Source organism: Lycium barbarum, chromosome 3 (genome assembly GCF_019175385.1).
Source record: "Lycium barbarum isolate Lr01 chromosome 3, ASM1917538v2, whole genome shotgun sequence".
Lineage (NCBI taxonomy): Eukaryota > Viridiplantae > Streptophyta > Magnoliopsida > Solanales > Solanaceae > Lycium > Lycium barbarum.
The window spans coordinates 53,830,836-53,858,088 of record NC_083339.1 but is presented as its reverse complement, the minus strand read 5'-3'; the positions used below and the strand labels follow the sequence as shown (position 1 = coordinate 53,858,088).

Below are 27,253 nucleotides of genomic sequence, written 5' to 3'. Positions count from 1 at the left end.
CTAACGTCCCTTCTTGTGGACGTTGCGTGCATGCCCGCAGGTATAGACAGACGAGACAAGGACCCTCCACAGTAGGCTGCCTTCCGGTACTAGTTTTGCTTGGCAGGCTCCACTTCTTCCTGGAGCATTGCTGAGTCTATGTTTATATATGCATTTTGTATCAAGGGTATGTCGGGGGCCCTGTCCCGACTTATGCACTTCAGTTATGTTCATAGAGGCTTTATAGACAGATTCTTGTATACAACTTAGTTATGCTTTTGTTAAGTGGGGATGTTGACATCGTAAGCTCATGGAACTTATACGTATGCATGATACCATTTCATAATTGGCCTTCTTGGCCCTATTTTTCCGTTTGAGACATAGAAAATGCGAGTAATAAATTGGTTTGCTTGGTTTTCCGTAAGTTGCCAGGTGCTAGTAACGCCTCACCAAGGATGGGGTGTGACAAAGTTGTATCAAAGCAGTGTTGTCTGCAAGCCGTGTCCAGCAGAGTCTTATTTATGAGTGTGAAGCGCACCACACATTTAGACGGGAGGTTGCGGGGCATTTAGGAATGATTGACCTTTTTTTCTCTTCTTAGATCATGTGGTAGAACTATGTTATCAGGACTCCCTTTTCTTAACCGTGCGTTATGATTTCAGTGACGCTTATGAAGAGAAAAGTAACAACTGCCTGGAAGGGAAATATAGTGGTTGGAGGGAGGATTGAATATGAGTCGCCGGCAGACATGAAGAGGGGGAGTCCCACAATGAGGATCCATCCCGGACCTCTCATACTTCACCCATTACAGAGAAGAACGAAGGGGTCTCAACTCCGGCTCCAGCACCCCTAGTTCCTCCACCAGGTGCCACGGACCAGGAGATGAGACAGGCTATCCTTTTGCTGACCCGGTTAGTAGCAGCTCAAGATCAGTAACAAGGTGTGGGCCACAGTAATAGGGGTCAAAAAAAGAGGGTCAGGTCCTCAAGGATTGATAGTGAGTTTAGAAGTGGCTTGAGGCAGCTGTTCTCTAGGCACTCAGCTCGTTCAACAACTAGTGCGCCTCCACAGTTTCCCGGACTCGAGTTTGATAGATCCATTTATTCTAGGCCAGTTCAGAGCTCCAGAGTTTCCAGTTCTCAGATTAGGATTGGATCTAGTCAAACGAGACTACCTATGCTACGATGTACCCAGTGTGGTAAACTGCATTTTGGACTGTGCCGATTGGGGTTAGATGTTTGCTATGCCTGTGCTCGGCCAGGCCATATTAGGTGTGACTGTCCATGGATACGTGGTAAAGGTAGGGTCCCGCCCACAGGATCAACAGCCAATTCTTCGTCATTCGTACGCCCTCCAGGGCAAAGCTCTCAGACATCAGCAGAACGGGGTAGATATCAAAGTGGAGCGTCCAAGTAGTGCGATCCTCAGCATCATACCTACGCATTAGTTAGGCGACAGGGTCTTGAGCCTTCAGCCGACATTGTTGCAGGTAAATTGTCAGTATTTCCTTACAATGTATACGTATTGACTGGTGTTGCGTCAAAGTGCACACGCAAGTGTACGTGGTCGTACAAGTAATATAGTGATTATACAAAATCGAATGTCAAACCCATAGAGATTTATAACCAATACTTTCACGAAAACAAACTATTGCTACTACCTATGCAAGTAAAGAATAAAAGCTTTGGTTGTTTTGTAAACTAATGCTGTAATAAAAATAACTAACAATGTAACCAGAATTTATGCTAAGAACGTATTTAAATACTGATTTTATCAAGATTTTAGAAGTATTCCAGGGTCGTGGTCTGTTCACCAATCCTATTGAGTTGTTCAAGTATCCCACCTTAGCAACTTTGTTCACAATTGTCAATTAACCGGTCTATTAATCTCGTAGTATTCTCCCGAACCACTACTCGCCGATTCAAGATAACTCGCCTCCTATATTCCTATGGTATTGACCTATCAAGAATGCAATAAGAGCACGGCATGAAATTGATTGTGGTAACTAAGTATATTCCTATCCTAGTCACAAATCCTAGCCCAACTATAGGGATGTTCAGATCACAATCTTGTTACTTCTTCTCTATGTTGACAACGTCTTTCCCAAGAACGATTATCGATTAGTAATTAGAACTCAACTGTTGCGCAGACAATCAAAGAATTCAGCACAGAAGTAAAGAGGAAATTGCATACGAACAAGCTACTAAGATTGAAATACTTGTCAAACATCAATATTCATGGCTACGCCACAACCCCAGAATTACGGTGTTTAGTTAAACATATTCGAGAATGGAAACAAGAATTCATGATTAACATAGGGTTTCAATGTATAGAAACAAAATAGAAGAGGAATAAAACCTAGAAAGAGTTTCACAAGTCTCAAAAATTCGTCTAAGCCGCCTTTCTAATGTTCAAAACGACTATTTATATGCTAGGGTAAATATAAAATAAGTTGGCCCAATCCCGATCCAAGTGGGACAACTGACGCCGCTTGTGCGCTGGCTATGCGTCGCATGGCCAGCCTATGATCTCCTCTGTGCGTTGCTTGTGCGGCGCATGCCCAATGCATGGTCTGTCTGAGATTCAGAGATGGGGTTTTAGTGCGCTGGTGGTGCGACGCATAGCCAGCGCATGAGACCCTTTAGCGGTTGGATTCTGCCTTCAAGTGTTGGAACTTCCTTCCCAAGTTCAACCATCAGGCACAGCCTCAGATTAAGTCAAACACTGCTCGTAATACCCTCCATTGGTCCCTGTTATACCTATTCATACAAGCATACCAACATAAAGATCATATACAACAACTTGCATTAAAAACTGCGATTAAAGTGCTAAGAAATGAAGTGCAAATGACACTAAATCTAGATATTTGTGCCAAATATCAACACCCCCCACTTAAACTTTGCTCGCCCTCGAGCAACCACTTATCCAACATTCCCTAGTACTTCTCACAGCCATGCCACTCAAACAGGTCTACATCAGGATTCACCGGATATGAAAGTTTCGAAAAAACACATTAAAACATACACCTTGAGCCAGTTCTCTCAAAAGTCATGCCAACTGCTTCAAAACAAACATTTTCTTACGGTTCCAATTATTAGCAACCAAACCTCTCAAGAAATGACACATTCAAAAACATGCATATGACTCCAGACACCACTCAAAATACAAAGAGTCTACTACTCGACCAAGTGGGAGCACTTTACCCATCTCTTATCAATTATGTGTCCTCACCCAAAAGAAAGTAGTCCATATTTCAAACAAAATTGACAACATATTTCAATGGACATAAGTTGCACACAAGATCGCTCACTCTTACAAAGAATATCCACTGCTCAAACATGACGAACCATAAGCTTGCCCGTAGTGTAACTGCTCCACAAATTAAAGTGAGATGAGTTTAGGATCACTAGGACTTGTATGGTTGTAACGTAGGCTAAGGGACGGGTAAAATATATTTTGGAAAATAGTGACTAACCTCCCTAAGCACTTTTAATACCTCACAACATAGTTTATTCAGCACTTTCCTTCATCAACCATGAATTTCAACCACACGCTACTAATTCTATCCCTTCAATCAATCACTTATTTTCTCAACTTTAAGCACCATCCAATTTTTAACTAGTATTAAGAAAGCAGATTACTAACTGGACAGTTTCTATTTTCTATTTGTCAGTTTTTTTTTTCCAGTTTGCGCTCATACTTCCCACTACTAGCATTCAAAACATTTAAGCGCACCAATAGCCTTCCTTTCAACTTCATTCAACAAACCCTCCCTTAGTTTCGCATCCCAACTCCAATTCCACAATTTGCTATTAAAAGTGCCTAAGGAGTAAACAAGGATAAAAAAAAAATTGGTCAATAAAAACAACGGGGATAGGCTAATGGGTTGTTGTCAAAAGAAAAGCTAAAGGCTCAATGGGGTTGACTAGGGATATACATACACAAAAGGTAGGCAAGCGACGTTTCGAAATTTGGCTAACAAAGAAATGCCTTGATCACTTCCTAAACTTCTCACTCAATTTCACTTCACGAACACACCGGGCAACTTCTAGTCATCACTATCGAGCATAGATCATACAAGAGTTTCCTCACATCTCACACAACACATAATCAATATAAAATAGATTCATACAACCCTCCACTCAACCAACTATCACAAATTATGCCAAGTGGGTCATACATGAGTCAAAGAAATTCACTACAAAAGTGCTTCGAGAGAGAGGTTGCTTCTTTTCATGCATGCTTTTAAAAATCATCAAGAACAACTCATGGGTTTCACATTCCACTGATCCTGAGCAGCTAGAATTCTAGTGGTCTAACAGGCTTGACTCCTACGACACCTTTTTACAAAAAACTAAAAAAAAAATCTAACCCGGTTCAAAGCCCCCCCTTAGGAAAGAACCGAGGTCATAAGAAAACCTAAGGGGGTGGATGGTTTGTGCCACTAATGAGGGACTCAAGAAGCTAAAGAGAAAAATCTAAAACGACTCAAATTTTTTTTTTCGACTCTAAGGCTAACACAAACTACCAAAAAGAAACCTATGGCACTTGATCACCATCCTTAACCACAAAATGTTGTTACAAGGGATGTATTTCCCACCCCACACTTAAATCATGCTTTGCCCTCAAAGCATATAGAATGAAAAATTTAAAAACCAAAGGCAAGAAATACTCCATGTGGCCCCCTAGGGCCTAGTCGTCATCCTCATCAAACTCAGCCTCGCCATCAGACGGCTCGGCATCTTCCTCCTCCTCGTCATCCGCATATTGTGCTTGAGATTCTTCTTCACTACCTGTCACGACCCAACTAGGGCCGCGACGGGTACCCGATACTTGTACCGAGCACCCCTTATCTCGTATCATACTCTTACTACTAAGTGGGCCATGTAAATGAGTACCGTTGTTTCTTTAATTAACACTATCATTAATAGCATTATTATAAACATGTATTAATAAACTTTACTAATTTAATATACAACGATGGGGACAAACAAGGTTATGAAACATCTGACTGTACATATCTGTCTACGAGCCTCTAAACAAAATACATATAATAACGAGGAGGGTCGGGTGCTGCCGTGCCCGAATATGTACACAAAAGTAGTACCAATAAGCTGGAGCTCCGGAACGACTGGAGCACCCTCAAATACTGCTGACAAAGCTCCTAAGAGTCAAGCCCGTCTACCTGTGTACCTGCGCGGCATGAAAACGCAGCGTCCACAAGAAGGGACGTCATTACGAGTAATGTACCGAGTATGTAAGGCATGAATAATGACATACGGGAACTATAGATCAAGGATAATGACATAAAAGAAATATAGAGCATATCATGAGGTAGAAAAATAACCTGTACATATAAGTGCCCTTTGGCGGATACCATGCATGCTTAGCGCTGCGGAACGTGTAGCCCGATCCATATGTGCATTTACTATAACATATTGCTGCGGAACGTGCAGCCCGCTCCATATGTGCATATAATACTTTACTTTCTTGGAAAACATTTCTTTTCATATATATATATATATATATATATAGAAAATAGAACATATCATATTGCCGAGGCGTCGGCTCCGATCCATTTAACCATAAATCCCGCGTCCGGGCATCCCGCGTCCGGGACGATATCATGTATCATACTCCAACTGATTAGGTGGCTATGCGTCTATAGCACCTTCCCTTTCCCAATCTTCCCCATACACGTATACATATACTTATAGCATATAAATAGCATGCATGAGAGCCCAAAGAAAGTCATGTCCGTATCGGAGTAAAATAAGGTCGGTAGCCTCCGATTACATTATGGAATAACCATGGCCGCTTTGTCTCACCTTGGAGGAACTAGTGTTATAAGGCGAGACTATAAATGAAAAATGGTATTAAGAGAAAACATGTAATAAGATCATGAAACTCATAGGGCGTCAACTTATATTCTTGAAGTCTTTAGAAAATGGAATAATAATTAAGGAATAAGGTTAAGGGTCAAGAACTAACTCAATATCCTCGTATTCATATTGGTTTCATAACTTGAGACTTTCAAACACGTAACCATTTTCATCATAATAAACATTTCATCTTCTTTATCCTTATAAGGTTCACTCATCCTTAATGTCATAAGAAACTCTTGAACTTATGAAACTTCAACTTTTGAGGGTAAGGACACTATGGAAAGTACCTAATCTTTAATATCATAGGAAGCTTTTAGGAATCATAAGTTTCTAACTCTTGAAAAAAAAACATCTACGAGATATCGAAAGGGAGTTATGCCATAGAATCATAAACATCTAGCTTTTGAGAACTAGGAAATGTGGAAGCAATTATGAAGTCATGACGTCGGAATCATGCCTTGAAAGAAAAAGGGCGAGCCTTAACATACCTTGTTCGCTTCCTTAGTCAATCCAACTTAACTCTTGGCCTTCCCAAAATCTATAACAATATTAATGAATATAAACATTAGCTATGAACATCCAAGAATCTCATCCTAGACTAACACTTCGTCTACCGAAATTTCGGCAGCATTTCCCCTGTAAATACATCGTCCCCAAGAATCTATCTTGGCCAATTTTTAATCAACAACAATCTGGGAATTCAACCCGGCCAAACTATCAACAATAATACCAAAAATCTTGCCAACAACGTCAACAATTAATCCAAGACTCATTCCAACATTAGCAATCTTGTCTTACAATTCAATGACATTTCATTTATATTCAATTCAATTCGCATAACATTCAAATGATTCAATCGACATACTACTTTACCCGACACCTTTCCATTCAACAAGAATAATATCAACCTAATTCCTTCCTTCAAATTCAAGTACGACAACCAAATAATTTACACACTAACAACATCATATTAACAACCTCATTTTCCATAGAGGCAAAAACATTACATTCAATTCATATTAACTTCTAAAACAAGTCTCCAACTACTAAAACTTAAACTAGAATTATTAAACTTCAATTTCTCACCATAGATTTCATTACAATAACAACCAAAATACTAGATGAAATTTGCTCACTATCCTTTCACAATACAACATACACACACGGCCATACATACACCACACACTACACGGCCAACTACTACCTTTGCATGGCTACAATCAATTATCCATATTTTCATAAATTCCATCCATTTTCACATACCACATCATATACAAACATCTAAAACATATAAGGATGATGAATTCTTACATTTTTCCTTTAACCCTTCACCTAGCTAGAGTTGTAAACTTGCAATAAAGAGAGGTATTTTTGCCTCAAAAGTTATACCACGTTAAAGAGGACCCTCAAATTAGTAGGAATACTAGAAGAAATATTTTTTTGGATCAAGATTTTTGATCTTCAAATTTTGCAAGCTATGGCCGAATAGGCCTTTGGTTTTTCTCCTTCTCCTTTTTTTTTTGTTCTTGAATTTTCTAGAGAATTATGTGATTAAACCCATTCATTTAAACCCCATATGGGCTTGGCCCATCAAGAAGGGGACGACCAACCTTGGCCCAAATGATCAAGCCTATTTTTTTTTTGTGTTTTGTTTTGCACTTCATGACAAATTTTTTATTTTTCCAAATTCCAAATTTGCCCTTCGCCTTCCTCCATATTTCCACGAGTCATATTGCAAATTTACCTTTTTCCCCCTCGCCTTTCTTAGTATTTCAACTTCAAGATTTTTCATAAGCAACTTGTATGCCAAACAAAATAAAAATATGGCCTTGCTTGTTATCTTCCCGCAACTATCTTGAATTATCCGAACGCACAAAAATGCGGGATATAACACTACCTTCCTCCATCTCGGCTGCTATGAGGTTAGCGGAGCACAAGTCCTCATCATCGGGCAACTTTCCCTCCTCTCCAACTAGAATCCGTGAGTGGGTGGTGTGAGGACACTCCGCAAACACACTGGAGAGGTCTAACTCAAAGTGCTTACTTGCTATTATTGCGATCTTGTAGATCTGCGCAAATACAGTAGACTGAGCCGATCTTTCTTGGGCTGGAGTCAAGTTAAGCTTAGCGCTCTGATCAGGGGACTTGATATTAGAGATGTTAATCATATTATCAGGGCACTCAAGCACCCTGTCATACTTACTCTCCAAATGCGGGACCAACCTCCTCAGGTATGCTGCAAGTGTGTTGCTGAAGCTAAGCGTAAGGGATTTGCCCTCTCTGATGCGGATCATATCCTGAAGCATCCAGTATCCAAGGTTGACAGGTTGCCCCGTCAAGAAGAAGTACACGATGGCCACTCGCTCTTTCAACACAGTAGTAAAGTGGTAAAGTGGCATAATGCGGCAGTTGAGCAGTTTTAGCCACACTCGTGCTTCCTTCATGAAATCACCCATTAGCATAGTCTTGTGCTTCCTAGGGTCCTCTCTGTATCGTGCCCACTTGGCCTTGGAATCAGGCCCACACAGGGTTTTCCGAATGGCCTTATAGTCAATTTTACCTTTTCCCTTGGTCACTATTGTACCTGTAGAGATACCCAACACAACCATCCAACGATATTAGCAAATTTAGCCCAAGTGGGGTCGTGAAACGACCCCACACTTATTGTACGCTAACACTTCTTTGTCGTTCACAAGTTAAGCCCATGTGTGGGGTCGGGAAACACCCCACACTTACTACAAACTATGGTGTAAAAAAATGTGAAACAAAGAAGTTAACTAATCTAGAAACTAAAACGAACAAAATTAATGAAACCAAAGATTCAAAAATAAAAAAAACTCAAAAACTATTCTACAAAACAAGGAACATCATGTTGGAGGACATATGGATGTTCACGGCAGTGCCCCATGGCTTTGAATGTTGTTTCAAGTTTATTTGCTACTCAAGACTTCACAAAAATCACAAGAAATTTGATTTGGGAATTTTATCAAACAACTTTTGTGCGTAGAACTATCCCTTGGAGTTTTGCAACAATGGAGGATTATAAAACCCTTCCTTATGTTTGGGAATCATTGTTCTTGCATCCAACACCCATTACCAACAAAACAATACCAAACCCTCCCCCCAATTCGCCTCAACCCCATAACCCATGGTTTATCAATGTTCCTTACCAACACAAATAGGAAAAAAGGAAAGGGGTTTCCATGAGTGAAAGCACGCTAAATCTTACCTTGTGTTGCAATGTGAGATGATTGACACTACCTTCCTTAGAGTTGAAAGGGATTGGGAGAAGGGTTTTACCATTTGGGCTCTCGTGGGGGTGTTTTGTAGAGAGAGGGTGAAAGTTGGTGAGAAGTGAGGGTTATTGGGGGGTCGTCCGTGTCTTATTATTTTAAAAGAAATCGAACCGGGTCGACCCGTGCGCTGTCCGTGCGACGCATGACCAACGCACAACACCCCCCTTTCTGAACTTTATACTTAGCCAAATTTTTTACTCTGAGTGTCGAACGTGCACTGGCCATGCGACGCATGACCAACACACAACACCCCCCCCCCCCTTCTGAACTTTATACTTAGCCAAATTTTTTACTCTGAGTACCGCACGTGCGCTGGCCATGCGACGCATGACCAACGCACAACACCCCCCCTTCTGAACTTCATACTTAGCCAAATTTATGGCCTGCTTACCTTGTGTGCGATTTCCATGCGACGCATAGGAAAAACACAAACAAACCTGGATCTCGAATCTTACTGTTTTGCATTCGTTTCAAGTTCCCGTGCCTCCTTTTGCCCCGCAACATGAACAAACATGACATATATGCTACAAAAGTTGGGTTGCCTCCTAACCAGCGCCTTAGTTAATGTCGTGGCATGACAATTTTTGTGCTTTTCTTTTATTTTGAATTGTTACATTACAAACTCGGGTTGCCTCCCGATAAGCGCCTTAGTTAACGTCGCGACACGACACAGATTCTTTTCTACTCGTCATTAAGGAGCACTTTCTCCTTCTCTTTGTCAAAATCACCGCCCCAATATCGCTTGAGACACTGCCTATTCACCAAAAACTTGCGCACCCCATCAATGGTTTGTATCTCGACTGCACCATGAGGGGTGATTCTAGTCACTACAAATGGTCCAGACCAATGGGACTTAAGCTTGCCCGGAAAAAACCTCAGTCTCGAGTTAAAGAGTAGTACCTGCTCCCCTGGCATGAACTCACGATGCTGACTATGCTTGTCGGGCCATCTCTTAGTGTTCTCCTTGTATAGCTTTTCATTCTCATACACCCCTAGTCTGAATACATCAAGCTCATGTAATTGAAGCAATCTCTTCTCTCCAGCTAGATTCATGTCAAGATTGAGCTTTTTTATTGCCCAATATGCTTTATGCTCTTATTCAACTGGCAGATGAAACGATTTCCCATAAACTAATTGTAAAGAGACGCTCCGATGGGGGTTTTATATGCTGTGCGATACGCCCACAAGGCATTATCCAACTTCATTTCCCAATCCTTCCTCTGAGTATTCACGGTCTTCTCTAGGATTTGCTTCACTTCTCTGTTCGAGATCTCTACCTGTCCGCATGTCTGTGGGTGGTAAGTTGTAGAAACTTTATGCTTCACCCCATACTTTGCTAGAAGGTTCTTTAACAAGCTGTTGCACAAGTGAGCACTACCATCACTAATCATTGCCCGCGAGGTTCCAAACCTTGCGAAGATGTTCTTTCGCACAAAATTTACCACCACCTTCGCATCATTGGTCGGGAGAGGCACTGCCTCTACCCATTTTGAAACATAGTCGACAGCAAGCAGAATGTACTTGTTACCGAAGGATGGTGGGAAGGGACCCATAAAATCAATGCCCCAGTCGTCAAATATTTCTACCTCCAATATGTTTGTTAGAGGCATCTCGTGCCTCTTAGAGATGTTTCCCGTTCGTTGGTATCTATTGCAACTTCTAGCAAATGCATGAGCATCTTTGAAAAGAGTGGGCCAAAAGAAACCAGATTGTAAAACCTAGTACGATCACCCTGAAAGTGCCCTCCATATGGGGAAGAATGATAACTCTCCAACACTTGATTAACCTCGGTCTGCGGAATGTATCTCCGTACTAACTGATCAGTCCCTTGCTTGAACAAATACGGCTCATCCCATATGTAGAACCGGGAGTCATGATACAGCTTCTTTCTCTGCTGTGAGGTAGCTTTTGGGAGGTACACCCCACTTACTATCAGGTTCACAATATCAGCATACCATGGGACTTCGGCCGCGGGAATAGTAAATAGCTGCTCATCAGGGAACGACTCTCGAATTTGGACATACTCCACAAAATGATTATGGTTGTCCAATCTAGACAAGTGGTCTGCGACTTAGTTCTCAGCTTCCTTACGATCCTTAATCTCAATATCAAATTCCTACAAAAGGAGAATCCATAGAATCAACCTGGGTTTAGCATCCTTCTTGCTGAACAAGTAGCGAATGGCTGCGTGGTCTGTATAGACAATAACATGTGTCCCAACGAGATAGGACCGAAACTTATCAAACGCATAAACCACAGCTAGCAGCTCCTTCTCTGTCACAGTGTAATTAATTTGGGTAGCGTCTAACATCTTGCTAGAATAGTAGATAGAATGAAAAACTTTCTCTCGTCGCTGTCCCAACACAACCCCCACAGCATTGTCACTTGGATCACACATCCACTCAAATGGCAAGTTCCAGTCAGGTGCAATGATTATTTGTGCGGTTACCAACCTCTTCTTCAGACCTTCAAAAGCCTTAATACAAGCATCATCGAATAGGAATTTCACCTCCTTTTCCAGTAACCTGCATATCGGACTTGAGATCTTTGAAAAATCCTCTATGAAGCGTCTGTAGAATCCTGCATGCCCGAGGAAACTACGCACACCCTTGACTGATACAGGGGGTGGCTGCTTCTCAATGACCTCCACATTAGCACGATCCACCTCCAGCCCTCTCTTCGAAACCTTATGCCCAAGGATGATACCTTCTCGGACCATAAAGTGACACTTTTTCCAATTCAAGACCAGGTTAGTGTCATGACCCGTCTAGGGGCCGCGACGAGCGCCTGGCGCTAGCCCGCCCGGGTACCCCTTGGCTTGCACTTACACTTACATCTAGGTGCGCCACATAATTAAACATACATTTCTATTCATCATTCATACTAGTCCCATTGGACAACAATGCCTTTATATCATCATTGGCATCTATACCACGTCAATGTACATGAGTCGACAAGGCTAACAAAATGATATACAAAATATAGGCCGACAAGGCCAAACACATCTAACCACATACACATGTGTACGAGCTTCTAATGAGAGTATGTCATATCACATAAGCGGGACAGGACCCCGCTATGCTCATAATTATGTACACAAAAGAATAAGTACCCAAAAACTACAGCTCTGAATAAAATGGAGCTCCGCTATGTAGTCCCTCAAAGCGTAGCTATAGATCAAGCCTGTCTCCCTGTGCACCTGCGGGCATGACGCAGCGTCTCAAACAAAAGGACGTCAGTACGAAGAATGTACTGAGTATGTAAAGCATAATCAATAACAATATAGAAGCATAATGAACAACATGAGGAATAGCACAAGATGGGAGATGGTAATATCATCGTCATAGACACTTACTTGCCTTTCATAGGAACTTTCCATTCTAATGTATATTTGTGCACATACATCTATATCCGTATCCATAATCGTATCCGTTCCATATTTGTACTCATATTCGTATACATACCCCGATTCACATTCGTATCATATCGTATTCGTATTCGTACTCCTATCTATATCATATACACAATCATATCATATACATAGCACTTACATAGCATACCGGACCATGCAGGATCGGTGTTTCATACATACTTGGCCAGCCAAGGCTCAAGGTTATACATACCTGGCCCTACCAAGGCGTCAGGGTTATCCGTGCCATCTGCAGAGATGTGCACCCATTACATAATCATATACAAATTTATTTAGATATCCTACCCGGCCTCATAAGCTCGGGGTTCCATAATAGTCATACATAGATACATATGCATAATAGCTCATAAGCGTGTTTACTATTATAGCTATTATCATCGTTGTCATCGTTATCGTCGTTGCTATTACCACCATAGTCGTCTTCCATGTCATTGTCACTATTATCGTCATTCATCTCATCTATGTTTATAGGCTTACTCGTCATACGAGAAACTTAGCACAATCGTGGCGTATCAAGAATCGTGAGCTTACAAGCTCGGAAGATCAAATCATTTGAAAGATATCATAGTCTTATAGAAGATTTAGACGTTTGGCCAAAGAAGGGTTAGCCTTACATACCTTTCCGTTGAACTATTCTACACTTGCACGTTCTCCTCCGTAGCTCACGTCTCTACCTTCATTAAAGTCATACTATCATTAGAATCGATAGCTAGCATACCTGACAAAAACAAGAGAAAATCGGGCAACGTCTCCTCTATTTATATGACATTCCTCTATAGCGTATATCAACTCTCATACGTCAATAATACATTCACAATACTATAACGATAGTCATTATTCGTCCACATTGTCCATATTTCTAGACTTACTTTCAATCATCCAAATCCATGGCCATAACGCACGACTACGTTCGTTCACATACATTGTCTATCCCATGTTCTCAACGTCATTTATAACATATTTACATCACAACACATCAAGAATCGTAACTCAAGTTAAGGTATTTCTCAAAATGGCACTATTCCACATTCTTGACCCATTTTTCTATACCCTTCTACAATCCAAGTATTTCAACTCTCAAATACCTTACACAACATATAAATATCATAAATCTTACCTTATATATCGTAGGAACAAGCCTTGGTTGATAATACTCCACTTGAGCAAAAACCCTAGTTCATCTACAATGAGATTTCTTGACTTGTATGATCTTTAATGGGTTTTCTTACACTTGATTCACTTGGTTTAGGTTGTTGATCACTAATAATCCTTGAATTCTTGTGGAATAAATGTAGAGAGATGTTTCAGAGAGAAGGGGTGAAATGTGGAAATGAAATAATAAACTTGGTCCCCCTTTTAATAACCCAAAATCTGATCTGAAATGAACAGTCGTCGAAAGTGTAACAGTGGTCGTAAACTCAGTTTATGGTCCGTATTCCAGTTTACGGGCCATATTTCGTGGACACATTTAATCATAACAGAACAAGAAAGTCAGGCTGAGACATGGTGATTTACGAACACAGTTTACGGGCCGTATTTCAGTTTATGGTCCGTATTTCAAGTCGTCTTTAACCATTCAAGCATCTGACAGAAATTTTCAGTTTACGTCGTACACGCTATGCCCTTTGTTAGCCTATCCACTGTACGTTCGCGGGAAAATTTTCAAGGTGTAACAGTTAGTCTCTTCACATCTCGCAAGTACTTGGTCTAGATTCTTCAAGTAAACCTCAAAAGAGTTCCCAAATACCGAAAAATTATCCATGAACACTTCTACGAAGGCCTCAACCATCTCTGAAAAGATAGCCATCATACACCTTTGGAAAGTCGCCGGTGCATTACACAACCCAAATCGCATGCGTTTGAAAGCATATGTACCATATGGGCATGTAAACGTGGTCTTCTCCTGATCCTCCGGAGCAATAGCTATCTAATTGTAGCCAGAATAGCCATCTAGAAAAAAATAAAACTCTTGCCCGGCTAACCTATCTAGCATTTGATCTATGAAGGGAATGGGATTGTGATCCTTTCTGGTTGTCTCATTCAACTTGCGATAATCCATGCAGATTCTCCATCCAGTGATTGTTCTAGTAGGAATGAGCTCGTTTTTGTCATTTGTCACAACTGTCATCCCTCCTTTCTTCGGGACGCATTGCACCGAGCTCACCCACTTGCTGTCCGAAATGGGAAAAATAATGCCTGAATCTAACCACTTGATTACCTCTTTCTTGACAACCTCCTTCATCACCGGATTCAGTCTCCGTTGATGCTGTGCGCTAGGCTTATGATCATCCTCCATGAATATTTTGTGCATGCATAGCGCGGGGTTAATTCCCTGAATATCATATATTTGCCACCCCAATGCCCTTTTGTGAGACTTTAATACCTCCAAACAAACACTAACCTCTTCGGTGGTCAACTCTGCTACCAATACCACTGGCAAGGTATCACCCCCGCCTAAGAATGCATATTTAAGATGGGCGGGCAAGGGCTTCAATTCCAACTTCGGAGGCTCTTCAATTGATGACTTCAGAGTTACTCCCATTGTCCTGTCTAAATGCTCAAACTCGCCTGCCTGAATATAAATACTTGCCATCTCCAGAATCTGCACCATCTCAAACGCCGCCGTGTCACCAAACATATCATCCCCCACCAAGGCTCTCTCCAGTGGATCATGAGAAGTGATGACTGGCCTTCGCGTATCATCATTCAGAACAGTAATGGCGGACAACTCCTCATAAATTGCAGGCATTTTCAGAGCTTGGTATACATTGAAGACCTCAACTTTATCATGTACTCTCATGGTGAGCTGCCCGGCAGCTACATCAATAAGTGCTCTCCCTGTGGCCAAGAATGGACGCCCCAAAATAAATGGGACTTCAGGGTCTGGTTTGAAGTCCAAAATCACCAAGTCTACAGGAATTATCAATGACCCAACTTGCACCAGTACATCTTCAATAATGCCATCTGGCCTTGCTAACGATCTATCCGCCAGCTGATGAACTATAGTGGTTGGTATGGGCACTCCCAAACCTAGATTTCTGAAGATAGATGAAGGCATCAGGTTTATACTTGTACCAAGATCACATAGTGCTCGAGCAACAACCTGCTTTCCAATAGAAATCTCAATCGTGAAGCTTCCGGGATATTTCAATTTAGTGGGCAACCTGTTTTGAATCCGCGAAGTGCACTCCTCAGTGAGTACAACGGTGGCATACTCTGCAAATGGAATTTTTTTTGCAGCAATATGTTTGATGTACTTAGCATACTTTGGAATACCCTGCAACATATCAACCATTGGGATATTCACATATACCTGCTTAAGAAAATCAAGAAACTTCTTGTAGGTCGCCTCTTCTTTCTGCCTTGCCAGACGTTGAGGGAATGGAGGTGGTGGCATTGCAACCACGGGCTATGGTTTCTTTGTCACTGGTGTCTTTACTACCCTCTCTTCTTCAATTATATCCTCGGTAATCTTCTCTTTTTCAGCTTCTACTCGACTGGTTTTCTTCGAAGCCACTTCCTCTAGTTCTCTCTCATTTCGAAGAGTCACAGCATCACAAGGCTTGGGATTCACATCCGTATCACTTGGAAGTCCTCCATGTGGTCTAGTATTTTGTGCACCAGCTATCTCTCCCATCTGCCTCTCTAAATTTCGCACAGCCAAATCACGATTCTGATTATCTGCTATCAACTTCTGCTGGTCTATCATCATCTTCTGCATATCACCCATCATCATCTTCATCATCTCCTCTATACTGTTAGTGGGTGTTTGAGGAGCAGATGCTGGCTGGTAGTTCTGTTTCTGATTACTTGGGTTGTCACTCCACATGAAATTCGGGTGATTCCTCCAATTTGGGTTGTAGGAATTCCCGTATTGATTGTTGTTTCCTTGCCCCTTTATTGCATTACCCACAAAGTATATGGATGCAGGATTTACAGGGCATTCATCACTGTTGTGCCCTTCTCCACAGACCTCACAAAAAATGATGGCTTATTGCACTACATACACCTGTGGTGGAGCTTGCACAACAGTTAACTTCTTGATTTCATTGCGCATAGCATCAATCTGTGCTGAAAGTGATGTAAAATTATCCACTTCAAAGACACCCGGTGCCTTCCTAACTGAACTGCTAGCTGTATCATCCTGCCAGTCTGGAGTGCTCTGAGTAAACCTGTTCAATAGTGTGAATAGTTCTTCATAGCTTAGATCAAGAGCCTGCCCACCTGCCGCAGTGTCTAGTGATGACTTATGTTGGGCATCCAGACTTTCAATAAATGTGTGTGCCAGAACTTCATTCGTCTGATGGTGGTGAGGACAATCTCTGAGAATACCCTTAAACCTCTCCCATGCTTGATACAAATTTTCTCCATTTTTTTGCCTGAATGACATGATCTCCCTTCGGAGGTGAGCTGTCTTTGCTGGTGGAAAGAACCTTATCAAGAATTTCATCGCCAAATCATCCCATGTAGTGATAGAATTGGCGGGCTCGGCTAACAACCAGTTACTGGCATTCCACAACAGAGAGAAGGGGAACAGTGTCAGCTGCACATATTCTTTAGTGACCCTTCCAGTAGCAAAAGTATTGACAATCTGCAGAAAATTATGGATGTGACGCTGAGGATCCTCGTGCGACATTCCCGTGAATTTCCCACTAGAGTGAAGTAATTGAATCATAGGATGCTTCAGCTCAAAGTGCCCCTCTGTCACGACCCGACTAGGGGCCATGACGGGTACCCGGGGCTATCCACTGAGCACCGCTCATTCTGCTACTTATCATACTCATTAAACGTTCATTCATCAAATTCATACTCAAATCATAGGAAAATCGTTTTTCATTTGGAGGCATTATTACCTTTATATACGTAAGCCCTTCGGCTATCAAATAATACACACACACATATATACATATATACGTTTATCAAAATCGTGAGACCATACTACCCACACATACATATCTACGAGCCACTACTAGAATGCTAGAAATATGGGCGGGACAGGACCCCGTCGTGCCCGAAACATACATGTAAATAAAATGATAAATCAATGGCACCTCCGGAATAATGGAGTACTTTCGACACTCTGCTTATTGACTTCTACAAATCTGGGTCTCCTCCCTGCTTACCTGTGGGCATGAACACAGCGTCCAAAGAAAACGGACGTCAGTACGAATATTGTACTGAGTATGTAAGGCATGAATGAAATAAACATGGTAGAGAAATCATAAGTCATAAGGTGAAGGCAAAACCTGCGCGACCTTTGTGGATGAATACATTTCATACATATATCATATATACATAATCGTCGTACATGAATCATCATAGCGTATACATCATTATGTTATATAATTCATCATCGTAGTATCTTATCTGCTCACACACATAAAACATTATCCGTATGCGGCCACGTAGGGGCTCGACAATATCCGTATTCGGCCACGTAGGGGCTCGATAATATCCGTATTCGGCCACGTAGTGGCTCGACAGTATCCGTATTCGGCCACGTAGTGGCTCGATTGTATCACATACGTATCTTCCGTACTTTTCATACATACCTCATTTATACATATTCTACCCGGCCTTATAAGCTCGGGGTTTCATAATAGTCATACATAAGCGCACACACACACACACACACACACACACACATATATATATATATATATATACATAAAATCCCATAAATATCTTTAGCGTAATCACTATTATCATCGTCATCATTATCATCATCACTATCAATATCGTCGTCATTATCATCACATATGTCTCATAAACTTATAATAACCTTTCATGGAGCATACATTCAGATTTAAAGACAATATATGAGAATTGCATCGTATTCGTAGCATGAACTTCATAATAATATCGCATAATAGCCTTTATCATCTCTAAATTAGGCTCATCGTTACCATCGTATCTATGGCACATCTCTTTCCTTAATCTCATATGGAACCCCTTATGAACATAGACTTGTAACTTTTCGGAATATTGGTTATAGGACACGTATTAGAGCTTATAGACAACCTATAACATTGTCGGGGTGACATAAGGTCGAGATCCCCCGATTCCATTATGGAGCATTCATAAGCATTATGCCTCACCTTGAAGGAATTAGCATATAAGGTGAGTGTAGTCAATGAACAACATCGATGGATCGTAATATGGATCATTAGCCTTGTAGAACCATAATATTATAGGCCTTAGAATCTTTAGACTTAGACTCATCATCATCATTATCGTATTCGTAACATACCTCTTATCTTATCCCATATGGCTATTCATAAACATAGGCTCTTAGTTTTCCGGAAGGTAGGAAAGTCATGGAGAGGCAAGGAAAATACTATCATAGGAATCATATAAGGATCATCAGCTTCTTAGGAATATCATATCATGAGCATTATGACTTCTAGATTTAGATTCATCATCGGTATTGTCATGTTCGTAACGTATCTCTTTTCTTTATCCCATATGAAATTATTTGTACTCGTAGATTCATAGTTCCCAATGGGTAGGAAAATAATAGAGAGATAGGGGGATTCATACCATAAGATTCATGCCTTAGAATGAAAGGACTAGCCTTACATACCTCTTTCGTTTAACAATTTCCATCGCTTGATTGTTCTCCTGCAATGCTCACGTCTCTACCTTTAAGAGAATTCGCATTCACATTAGCTAATCGATTATATGAACGTGCTTACTAAAGCTAGAGAAAATTGGGCAGCATTTCCTTTGTTTATACGACTTCCTCCATATCATATATCAACTCCCAAACATCAAATATAATATTCACAATATCATAGACAACAATTGTCATCCATCTATTTTATCCGCAATTCATAATTTCACTCGAATTCACCCATAATCATGGTCATAGTATACTAGTACGTTTTCTCACATATAATGCTTATCCCATGTCCTTAATATCATTTATAACATAACTATATCACAAAACATCAATAATCATAACTCAATTCAAGGTATCTCTCAAAATGACATTATTCACCCTTTCATGAGCCATTTCCTATATCCTTTTACAATCCAAGTGTTTCAACTTTCAAATACCTTAATCAACATAAAAATACCATAAAACTTACCTTAGATGGTGTAGGAATGAACCTTGAGTGCAAACACTTCTCTTGAGCAAAACCCTAGTTTCACCTTCACTTGGATCCCTTGTCCTGGATGAACTTTAAAGAGTTTCTTACATTTGATTCACTTGGTTTGATGTATTTGATCACAAATACCCCTTGATTTCTTGTTGGATAAGTGTAGAGAGATGTTTTAGAGAGAAGGGGTGTGAAGGGAAATGAAATGAAATAAACTTGGTCCCTTATTAAATACACACAATTCTGTCCCGACCCATTTATACGGACACACATATGGTCCGTACAATTTAGACGGTCGGTATGTGTGACCGTATAATGGTTCCAGTGAACACTGCCCATCTTGGCTAAATATACGGCCATACCTACGGTCCGTATCTTTTGTACGGTCCGTATAATGGACCGTACAAATCCACAGTTTTCCGAAAATCATTTTCGTCGACTCGTTTGATCTCCAATCCTTATAGAACCTTCTTGACACTTGTTTGGCACCTCATTAACAATCTACGGGATGTTATAAATCTTCTCCCGAGCCTCATTGAATCGTCATTAACTCGTTACTCATAAATCCTTTTCCGATACATCTCATATGTCTTGCCTCTTCTTGGCAAACTTTCTTTTCTTACTTCGAATGTCTTTGAAATCCCATTTAGAATCATTGAATGTTCTTTCTTACTTCCCAAAACATCGCATACGTCGTAACCTTCTTCAGTCTATTCACTGTGCATGAACGGAAAATTTTTCGAGGTGAAACACCTTCGATGGTGGGCTTGACAATGCTTGAGGTGACATCCGCCACACGAGGCACTGCAACCTCTCTCACTTTTGCTTGTTGATTATTAGCCATGACCACAGGTAACACTGCTATAGCCTATGGGTTCTACAATAAATTCAAATCTCTCCTGCGCTGATTGAAAGTACGTTCAGGCTCAGGATCAAATTCCTCTAGATTGTTTTGACTCGCAGTCCTTCGCATTCGAGTAAAGTACCTGCAATCAAGTAGTAGCTAAGATAAAGACGTTAATACCTGGATAAGTATAGCAATATAGTTTATTATGGCAAAAAAAATTTGACTTCTACGTCCCCGACAGCGGCGCCAAAAACTTGTTACGTCCAAGTGCACACGTAAGTGTACGTGGTCGTACAAGTAATATAGTGAATATAAAAAATCGAATGTCGAACCCACAGAGACTTATAACCTATACTTTCACGAAAATAAACTATTGCTACTACCTATGCAAGTAAAGAATAAAAGCTTTGGTTGTTTTGTAAACTAATGCTGTAATAAAAATAACTAACAATGTAACCAGAATTTATGCTAAGAACATATTTGAATACTGCTTTTATCAAGATTTTAGAAGTATTCCAGGGTCGTGGTTTGTTCACCAATCCTATTTAGTCATTCAAGTATCCGACCTTAGCAACTTTGTTCACAATTGTCAATTAACCGGATTATTAATCTCATAGTGTTCTCCCGAACCACTACTCGCCGATTAAAGATAACTCGCCTCCTATATTCCTATGGTATTGACCTATCAAGAATGCAATAAGAGAGCACGACATGAAATTGATTGCGGTAACTAAGTATATTCCTATCCTAGTCACAAATCCTAGCCCAACTATAGGGATGTTTAGATCACGATCTCGTTACTTCTTCTCTATGTTGACAACGTCTTTCCCAAGCACGGTTATCAATTAGTAATTAGAACTCAACTGTTGCGCAGACAATCAAAGAATTAAGCATAGAAGTAAAGAGGCAATTGCATACGAACAAGCTACTAAGATTGAAATACTTGTCAAACATCAATATGCATGGCTACGTCACAACCCCAGAATTACGGTGTCTAGTTACACCTGATTCGAGAATGGAAACAAGAATTCATGATTAACATAGGGTTTCAATATAAAGAAAAATAATAGAAGAGGAATAAATCCTAGAAAGAGTTTCACAAGTCTCAAAAATTCGTCCAAGCTGCCTTTCTAATGTTCAAAACGACTATTTATATGCTAGGGTAAATATAAGATAAGTTGGCCCAATCCCGATCCAAGTGGGACAACTGACGCCGCTTGTACGCTGGCTATGCATCGCAAGGCCAGCGCATGATCTCCTCTGTGCGTTGCTTGTGCAGCGCATGGCCAATGCATGGTCTGTCTGAGATTCAGAGATGGGGTTTTTGTGCTCTAGCTGTGCGACGCATAGCCAACGCATAAGACCTTCAGCGGTCGGATTCTGCCTTCAAGTGCTGGAACTTCCTTCCCAAATTCAATCATCATGCACAGCCTCAAATTCAATCAAAAACTACTCGGAATACCCTCCATTGGTCCCTGTTGTACCTATTCATACAAGCATACCAACATAAGATCGATCATATACAACTTCCATTAAAAACTGCCTAAGAAGTGAAATGCAAATGACACTAAATCTACATATTTCTGCCAAATATCAACTGGTCCAAGTCCTACATTGCTATCTATTTCTCCTTATATTATTGGTCAGATGGGTTCAAAACTTGAGTCGATTAAATCTTTCAATGTTTTTCATTAGTGAGGCGTCGTGATGATTAGATGGGAGTTGTAACTTCTTCACAAGTTAAGGAGTGGAAGGGATAAGTATATGTTTAAATAAGACCCTTGAGTATAAATATGCTAATGATTTAAGAGTTCAAATGGGTAACCGAGGTAGGAGAACGATGTACGTTACTAAAAGAGGCAGATATCGATAAGGGCCTTTTATCGCATGAAATATATTGGTAAGGATGTTGTACCAAGGTAAGGAAATAAGGACATATGTATATAAGACAAAGGTAGAACCAAGGTAAAAGAAAGAGGAACCAGAAACCACTTAAAAAAAAAGATAAGGTTAAAAGATTTCAAGGAAAGTCTTACTCGAAGTTGTAAGATAAGGGTGCTACGAAAGGCCAAATAATGGAGAAACGAAGCAGAATTAGGGATGGAAACATGAAAGCAAAAGCTTATGGATGATGCAAAAACCATAGTTACAGAAGATCCAGGATATAAAAGAATTGAAGTCATATTGCAAGAAATATGGAATCAGATAGACCTAACTAAGGAACTAAGGGTTGGTAGTGTTAACGGAAAAGGATAACAACGAGTAACTTTGTCCAAAACAGCTTGGGTGTATTAAAAAAAAGAATGTCAAGGATCTTAGTAAAAAGGTAGTTATGAATGAAGATTTCGGCTGAAGGACCGGTGTATGGGAAGAAGCTTAATAAAGGGTCTGATGGGCTTTGATGTCAGCATTAATTCATTGGCCAAGAGGATTAATGATCTCGAAAGGAAGAAGTGGTCGGAATTGTATTCAATACGTGTAAACGTTGACTCGGTACAAAAGTTTAGCAAATGAAAGAGGAATGACTAAAACCAAGTAATGAAAGGCAGTCTAGTATTGTATGGGATACAGAGTTAGAAGACCGCTAAAGCTGACAAGATATTTACCAGAGATGGCTAGTATTTCAATATTACTGGTATATGAAAATATTCCTGAAAAGGTGGGGGAAAGCAAAATTTAGTTTTGAGATGAATTACGATACTCCTAAGCTCGGAAAGAGGCAAATAAATTGACTTGAAGAAGCCAAAGTTGAGATGTACCGGTTTACTAACGGAAAGGAGGAATGGACTAAATACAGGTGTATATGAAACGAAACAAAGGTGGAACAAAAATGCATGACAAGATGGTGAAGAAGTAGAAAATACCAAAATAATAAATCCTGTCAATAAAATACATTATGTTCCCCGGCTATGGCTCAAATCGCTCACCTTCTGAGTTACTTTCAAATATACAGCAAAGTGTTTCAAAAGATAATGAAAGAAATAAAGAGGAGATTTTAGTATAAGAGGAAATGAAGGTTTTAGCAAAGGGCAATAACTATAGAAGGTTGTGATTAAGCGAGATTTTGTTAATTATGTTAAGATTTGAAAAGAGAAAATTGGAGGAAAGTTACAAATATGGATTTAAAGACATCTTGAGACGTGGCTTACGTTGCGATTGTTAATATGTTATGAATGTAACTTTTCTATGAGAGATAATAATAATAATAATGAGGAAGGGTCGTATACAAGTGTATAAGGTATTGTGTTACGATTGTTGTCATGGACAGATTGTGAAAAGGAGTCTGGTTGATTGAGTCTAATTTGAATATAAACCTCTCGGCTACTCGATATACATTAGGAAAACAATTTAAGGACAAATCATCACCACGAATAATAAGACGTTAGTAGAGGAAGATTAATGCCAATCACCTAGACGTTGCCAAAGATGGAACTATGATGAGATTGTAAAAAATTAAGTGATCCGGCCAAGAAGCAAAAGGGGCATGATATGCTATATATATATATATATATAAAGTCGACCAGTACTAAGAGAGAAAATCTAAGATAGCACTAGAGAAGCGAGTAAGGAGAAATGTCATAGCCGAACAAGGGAAGTTGTCCATTAGTAAAGAAATAAAGAGATGCGAAACCGGTTGGGCCAAGCTAACGAAAGGAGAAGTTATAGAAGTAGTTGAAGATAAGATCGCAAGAAAAGGGATTAAGGATATATAGAGAGAACATGGGGATTTAAGGAATTAAGTGGTCCACTTGATCGATAAATCGAAACAACAAATAGGTAAGTCAAAAATTACAGGAAAGACATATTAAGTGAAAGTTGGGAAAAGGTCAAAGGTAAGAGGAGAACCTCGAAGGAAATGATCAGAGGATATCGCGTTTGATTAAGATAAGTTTGTGACAATGGAACTTTATGGAACAAGTAAGAATAATGGCTCTTATTGGAAAGAAATGAATGAAGGCTACAGACAGAGGGAAGAATGAAGCGATTTGGATTCACTGCATGACAGGGAACCTTGGTTGATCTCCAACAAACTTCCAAATTCAACCCCCACATTTACTAGCCGGCCTAAGGATTAGAGAACATTATGAGTGATTAAAAGAAAGAAACCATTAAAAGAAATATTCAAGGTATCCTTGATACAAATAGCTAGCCCGAACGCAATAAGTCAAATCAAAGGAAGAAAGGATTAAACAAGGGATTTTAGTATTGCACTAGCGGGGCGATTAAATACCACAGGAATTGATTTGACTGCTGTAAGAAAACAAAGAAGGCTATAATATGACCAGTTTTGAAATTATCTAAAGAGGAAAGCGCGTCAACCCCAGCAATACAAAGGCCGTGGATATTTGTGAAGTGTAAGAAGGATACGTAGAGATCGGAGAGAACAAAAATTCCTGAATAAAATGAAGATGGGATCTGAAATTGGATAAAAGCATGTACCGAGCATATAGGAGTGTAGACGATGGAGGTGACAAACTAACGAGAATGACTAAGCACAAAAAGCAAGTAAGAAAAAGGAGCGACCTTGAACACGAGCATAAATTTTTACCACAAAATAAAAAGGGTAAGTGGCGCAATTCAAATAAGTTCAATCTTAATGAGCAATTCAAGCTGTATGTAAATAAGGTAAATACCAGCAAATGCAGGTAAGAACATTTACATCTATCTCAGAGCGAACTCTACTTCAACATTTGAGGACGAATGTTTTTAAAGAGGGGAGAATGTTACACCCTATGGTTCTGTACGTTCAGATTTATAAGTGTTGGTTGTTTCATGTATGGACATTGGAGTTACCTCCACGGATACATGATATTTGATGCGCTTATCTTATGTTATGAGGGTTTAAGTTCATATAATAAGCGGCGGAATGATCTGGAGGGCAAGTGATTAAAGGAAATTAAGTTGTTAGCTTTTGGAGAGAATACAAGGGGTAGTTTTGGTCCTACTTGAGGAAGAAATATCTTTTAGTATATGAGGAGTTTTGAGGAAAAATAAGAGCCTAAAGTGAAGTTCATGAAGTCTAGTTTCTAACGCAATAAGCCACTCATCGCTACTGTATCGGAACAACGGGATATGGACGTTACAAGTTCGGCTGGCAAGCCAGGAAAATGTTCTACGCGAATGCGCCAGGAGGTAGCGTGAACACGCAGAAGGGGTGACAGACAACTCAGGGCGAACGTACTGAGTACTTTTTTAAGTCGGTGCAAACCGAGTCTAAAATGTTATATAAAGGGGTTTACCCCCTTATTTCTTCACAACCACCCCTGAAAATCATCCCAACTATTCTGGAAATTTCTTCCAACTTCCACCCATCAAATATTCACGCAAACCAAGTATAATTCTCGGATTTTGGTCCGGACAGCGTATAGTTACGATGATAAAATCGTATTGTGGCGAGTCTTGGTCTGAATTCAAGGTGAGAAGTGAAGATATTGCAGTTCTAGCGGAATTAAGGTATGAATCTTCACTTCTTGATCTTGAATTAGGTTTATCTACGGAGATAAAGTTATTAAATAGTTGTATAATAAGTTGGTTAGTTGAGAAACTTGGAAAAAATCGTGTGGGATGTTTTATAGAGCCTACTAGTGTTGATAATGTTGTTGTGATGTTGGTATTGTTGTTGTTGTTGTTGTTGTTTTTGGTTGATGGATTATGATTTCTGGCTAGGCATATAAATAGGGGAGGTGCTGCCCGAATTTTGGCAGATTCTAAATAGAATTAAATGGAGGATTAAGATGGACATATGATATTGAGCCTAACAATGGCATGAATGGTTTATATGTAGATTTACGAGATTGGGGAGATAAATGTCGAGTGGCTAAGGAGACCGAAAGGTATGTAAGGCTAGTCCCTTTCTTTCTAAAGGCATGATCCTAAGTTACTATTCCTTATGTGTCTTCCATAACATCCTCTTTCCCGGAAAGCTAGAACATCATGATTCTCAAGGTTTTTATGATATTAAAGACAAGATGCTTTCTATGAGGCCCATGAGGACAATGGTGACTTCTTTCCTGTCCTCCATGATGTCCTTGTTGCCAAAAGATAAAGATTCATGATTCTTATAAAGCTTCTTATTACACCAAAGATGAGACGTTTTTTTTTATGAACACGATGATGATGATTTTAATTCTAGAGATTCCAAAGCTTATGATTTTAATGCCATTATGAGACTAAGGATCTTATTTCAGGATTACTTTGATCTAATTCATTGTTTTTGATCTCACCTTATCATAATTGTTCCTTCAAGGTGAGATAAAACGATGATGATCGTTCCATAACATAATCGGAGGTTACCGACCTTACGTCACTCCGATAGAGTCGTAGCTTTTATTTGGACTCTCATGCATGCTACTTATATTATATATGTTTATATGTATCTATATATATGTGGGATATGGGAAAAAAGGGTGAGGCGTTATATACACATAGCCATCTTATTAGCTAGTATATTATGACATCGTCCCAGATGCGAGATGCCCGGACGCGGGATGTATGGGATAGATGGATTGGGCCGTTCGTTCCTCGGCACTATTATATGATATATGGATCGAGCCATTCGTTCCGCAGTAATATAATCTATTTATGGATCGAGCCATTCGTTCTGCGGCAATATAATCTATTTATGGATTGGGATGTTCGTTCCGCGGCAATATAATCTAGTTATGGATCGGGTTGCACGTTCCGCAACACTATTATGTTATATATGTATATGA

The 27,253-nt window shown here is 40.0% G+C and overlaps 3 protein-coding genes and 1 pseudogene across 3 annotated transcripts; 1 reads left to right on the top strand and 3 right to left on the bottom strand.

The window, feature by feature from the left end:
* Positions 1-9,841: 9,841 nt before the first annotated feature.
* On the bottom strand, positions 9,842-10,213 carry LOC132630830 (uncharacterized). The gene has a single exon (XM_060346431.1). It carries the CDS (start codon positions 10,211-10,213, stop codon positions 9,842-9,844), a length of 372 nt encoding a protein of 123 aa, XP_060202414.1.
* Positions 10,214-10,290: 77 nt separating this feature from the next.
* On the bottom strand, positions 10,291-11,879 carry LOC132630829 (uncharacterized). The gene is made up of 3 exons (XM_060346430.1): positions 11,305-11,879; positions 10,892-11,211; positions 10,291-10,838 (listed from the first exon to the last, which is right to left on the bottom strand). Exons 1-3 carry the CDS (start codon positions 11,877-11,879, stop codon positions 10,291-10,293), a joined length of 1,443 nt encoding a protein of 480 aa, XP_060202413.1.
* A 4,120-nt stretch (positions 11,880-15,999) lies between these two features.
* On the bottom strand, positions 16,000-17,226 carry LOC132630828 (uncharacterized). The gene is made up of 2 exons (XM_060346429.1): positions 16,600-17,226; positions 16,000-16,485 (listed from the first exon to the last, which is right to left on the bottom strand). The coding sequence occupies exons 1-2, from the start codon at positions 17,224-17,226 to the stop codon at positions 16,000-16,002; spliced, it is 1,113 nt and encodes a 370-aa protein (XP_060202412.1).
* On the top strand, positions 16,898-16,991 carry LOC132634431 (small nucleolar RNA R71; annotated as a pseudogene).
* Positions 17,227-27,253: the final 10,027 nt, after the last annotated feature.

Excerpts from the sequence above, each read along its gene's own strand:
- LOC132630829 (XM_060346430.1), bottom strand. The coding sequence starts at position 11,879 with ATGGTCCGAGAAGGTATCATCCTTGGGCATAAGGTTTCGAAGAGAGGG. Across the intron at positions 11,212-11,304 it reads AAGAAGGATGCTAAACCCAG|ATTGGACAACCATAATCATT; the intron begins GTTGATTCTATG and ends CCACTTGTCTAG. Across the intron at positions 10,839-10,891 it reads ATATGGAGGGCACTTTCAGG|ATGCTCATGCATTTGCTAGA; the intron begins GTGATCGTACTA and ends CTCTTTTCAAAG.
- LOC132630828 (XM_060346429.1), bottom strand. The coding sequence starts at position 17,226 with ATGTCGCACGAGGATCCTCAGCGTCACATCCATAATTTTCTGCAGATT. Across the intron at positions 16,486-16,599 it reads TTGTGCAAGCTCCACCACAG|GGGCAAGGAAACAACAATCA; the intron begins GTGTATGTAGTG and ends AATGCAATAAAG.
- LOC132630830 (XM_060346431.1), bottom strand. The coding sequence starts at position 10,213 with ATGAATCTAGCTGGAGAGAAGAGATTGCTTCAATTACATGAGCTTGAT.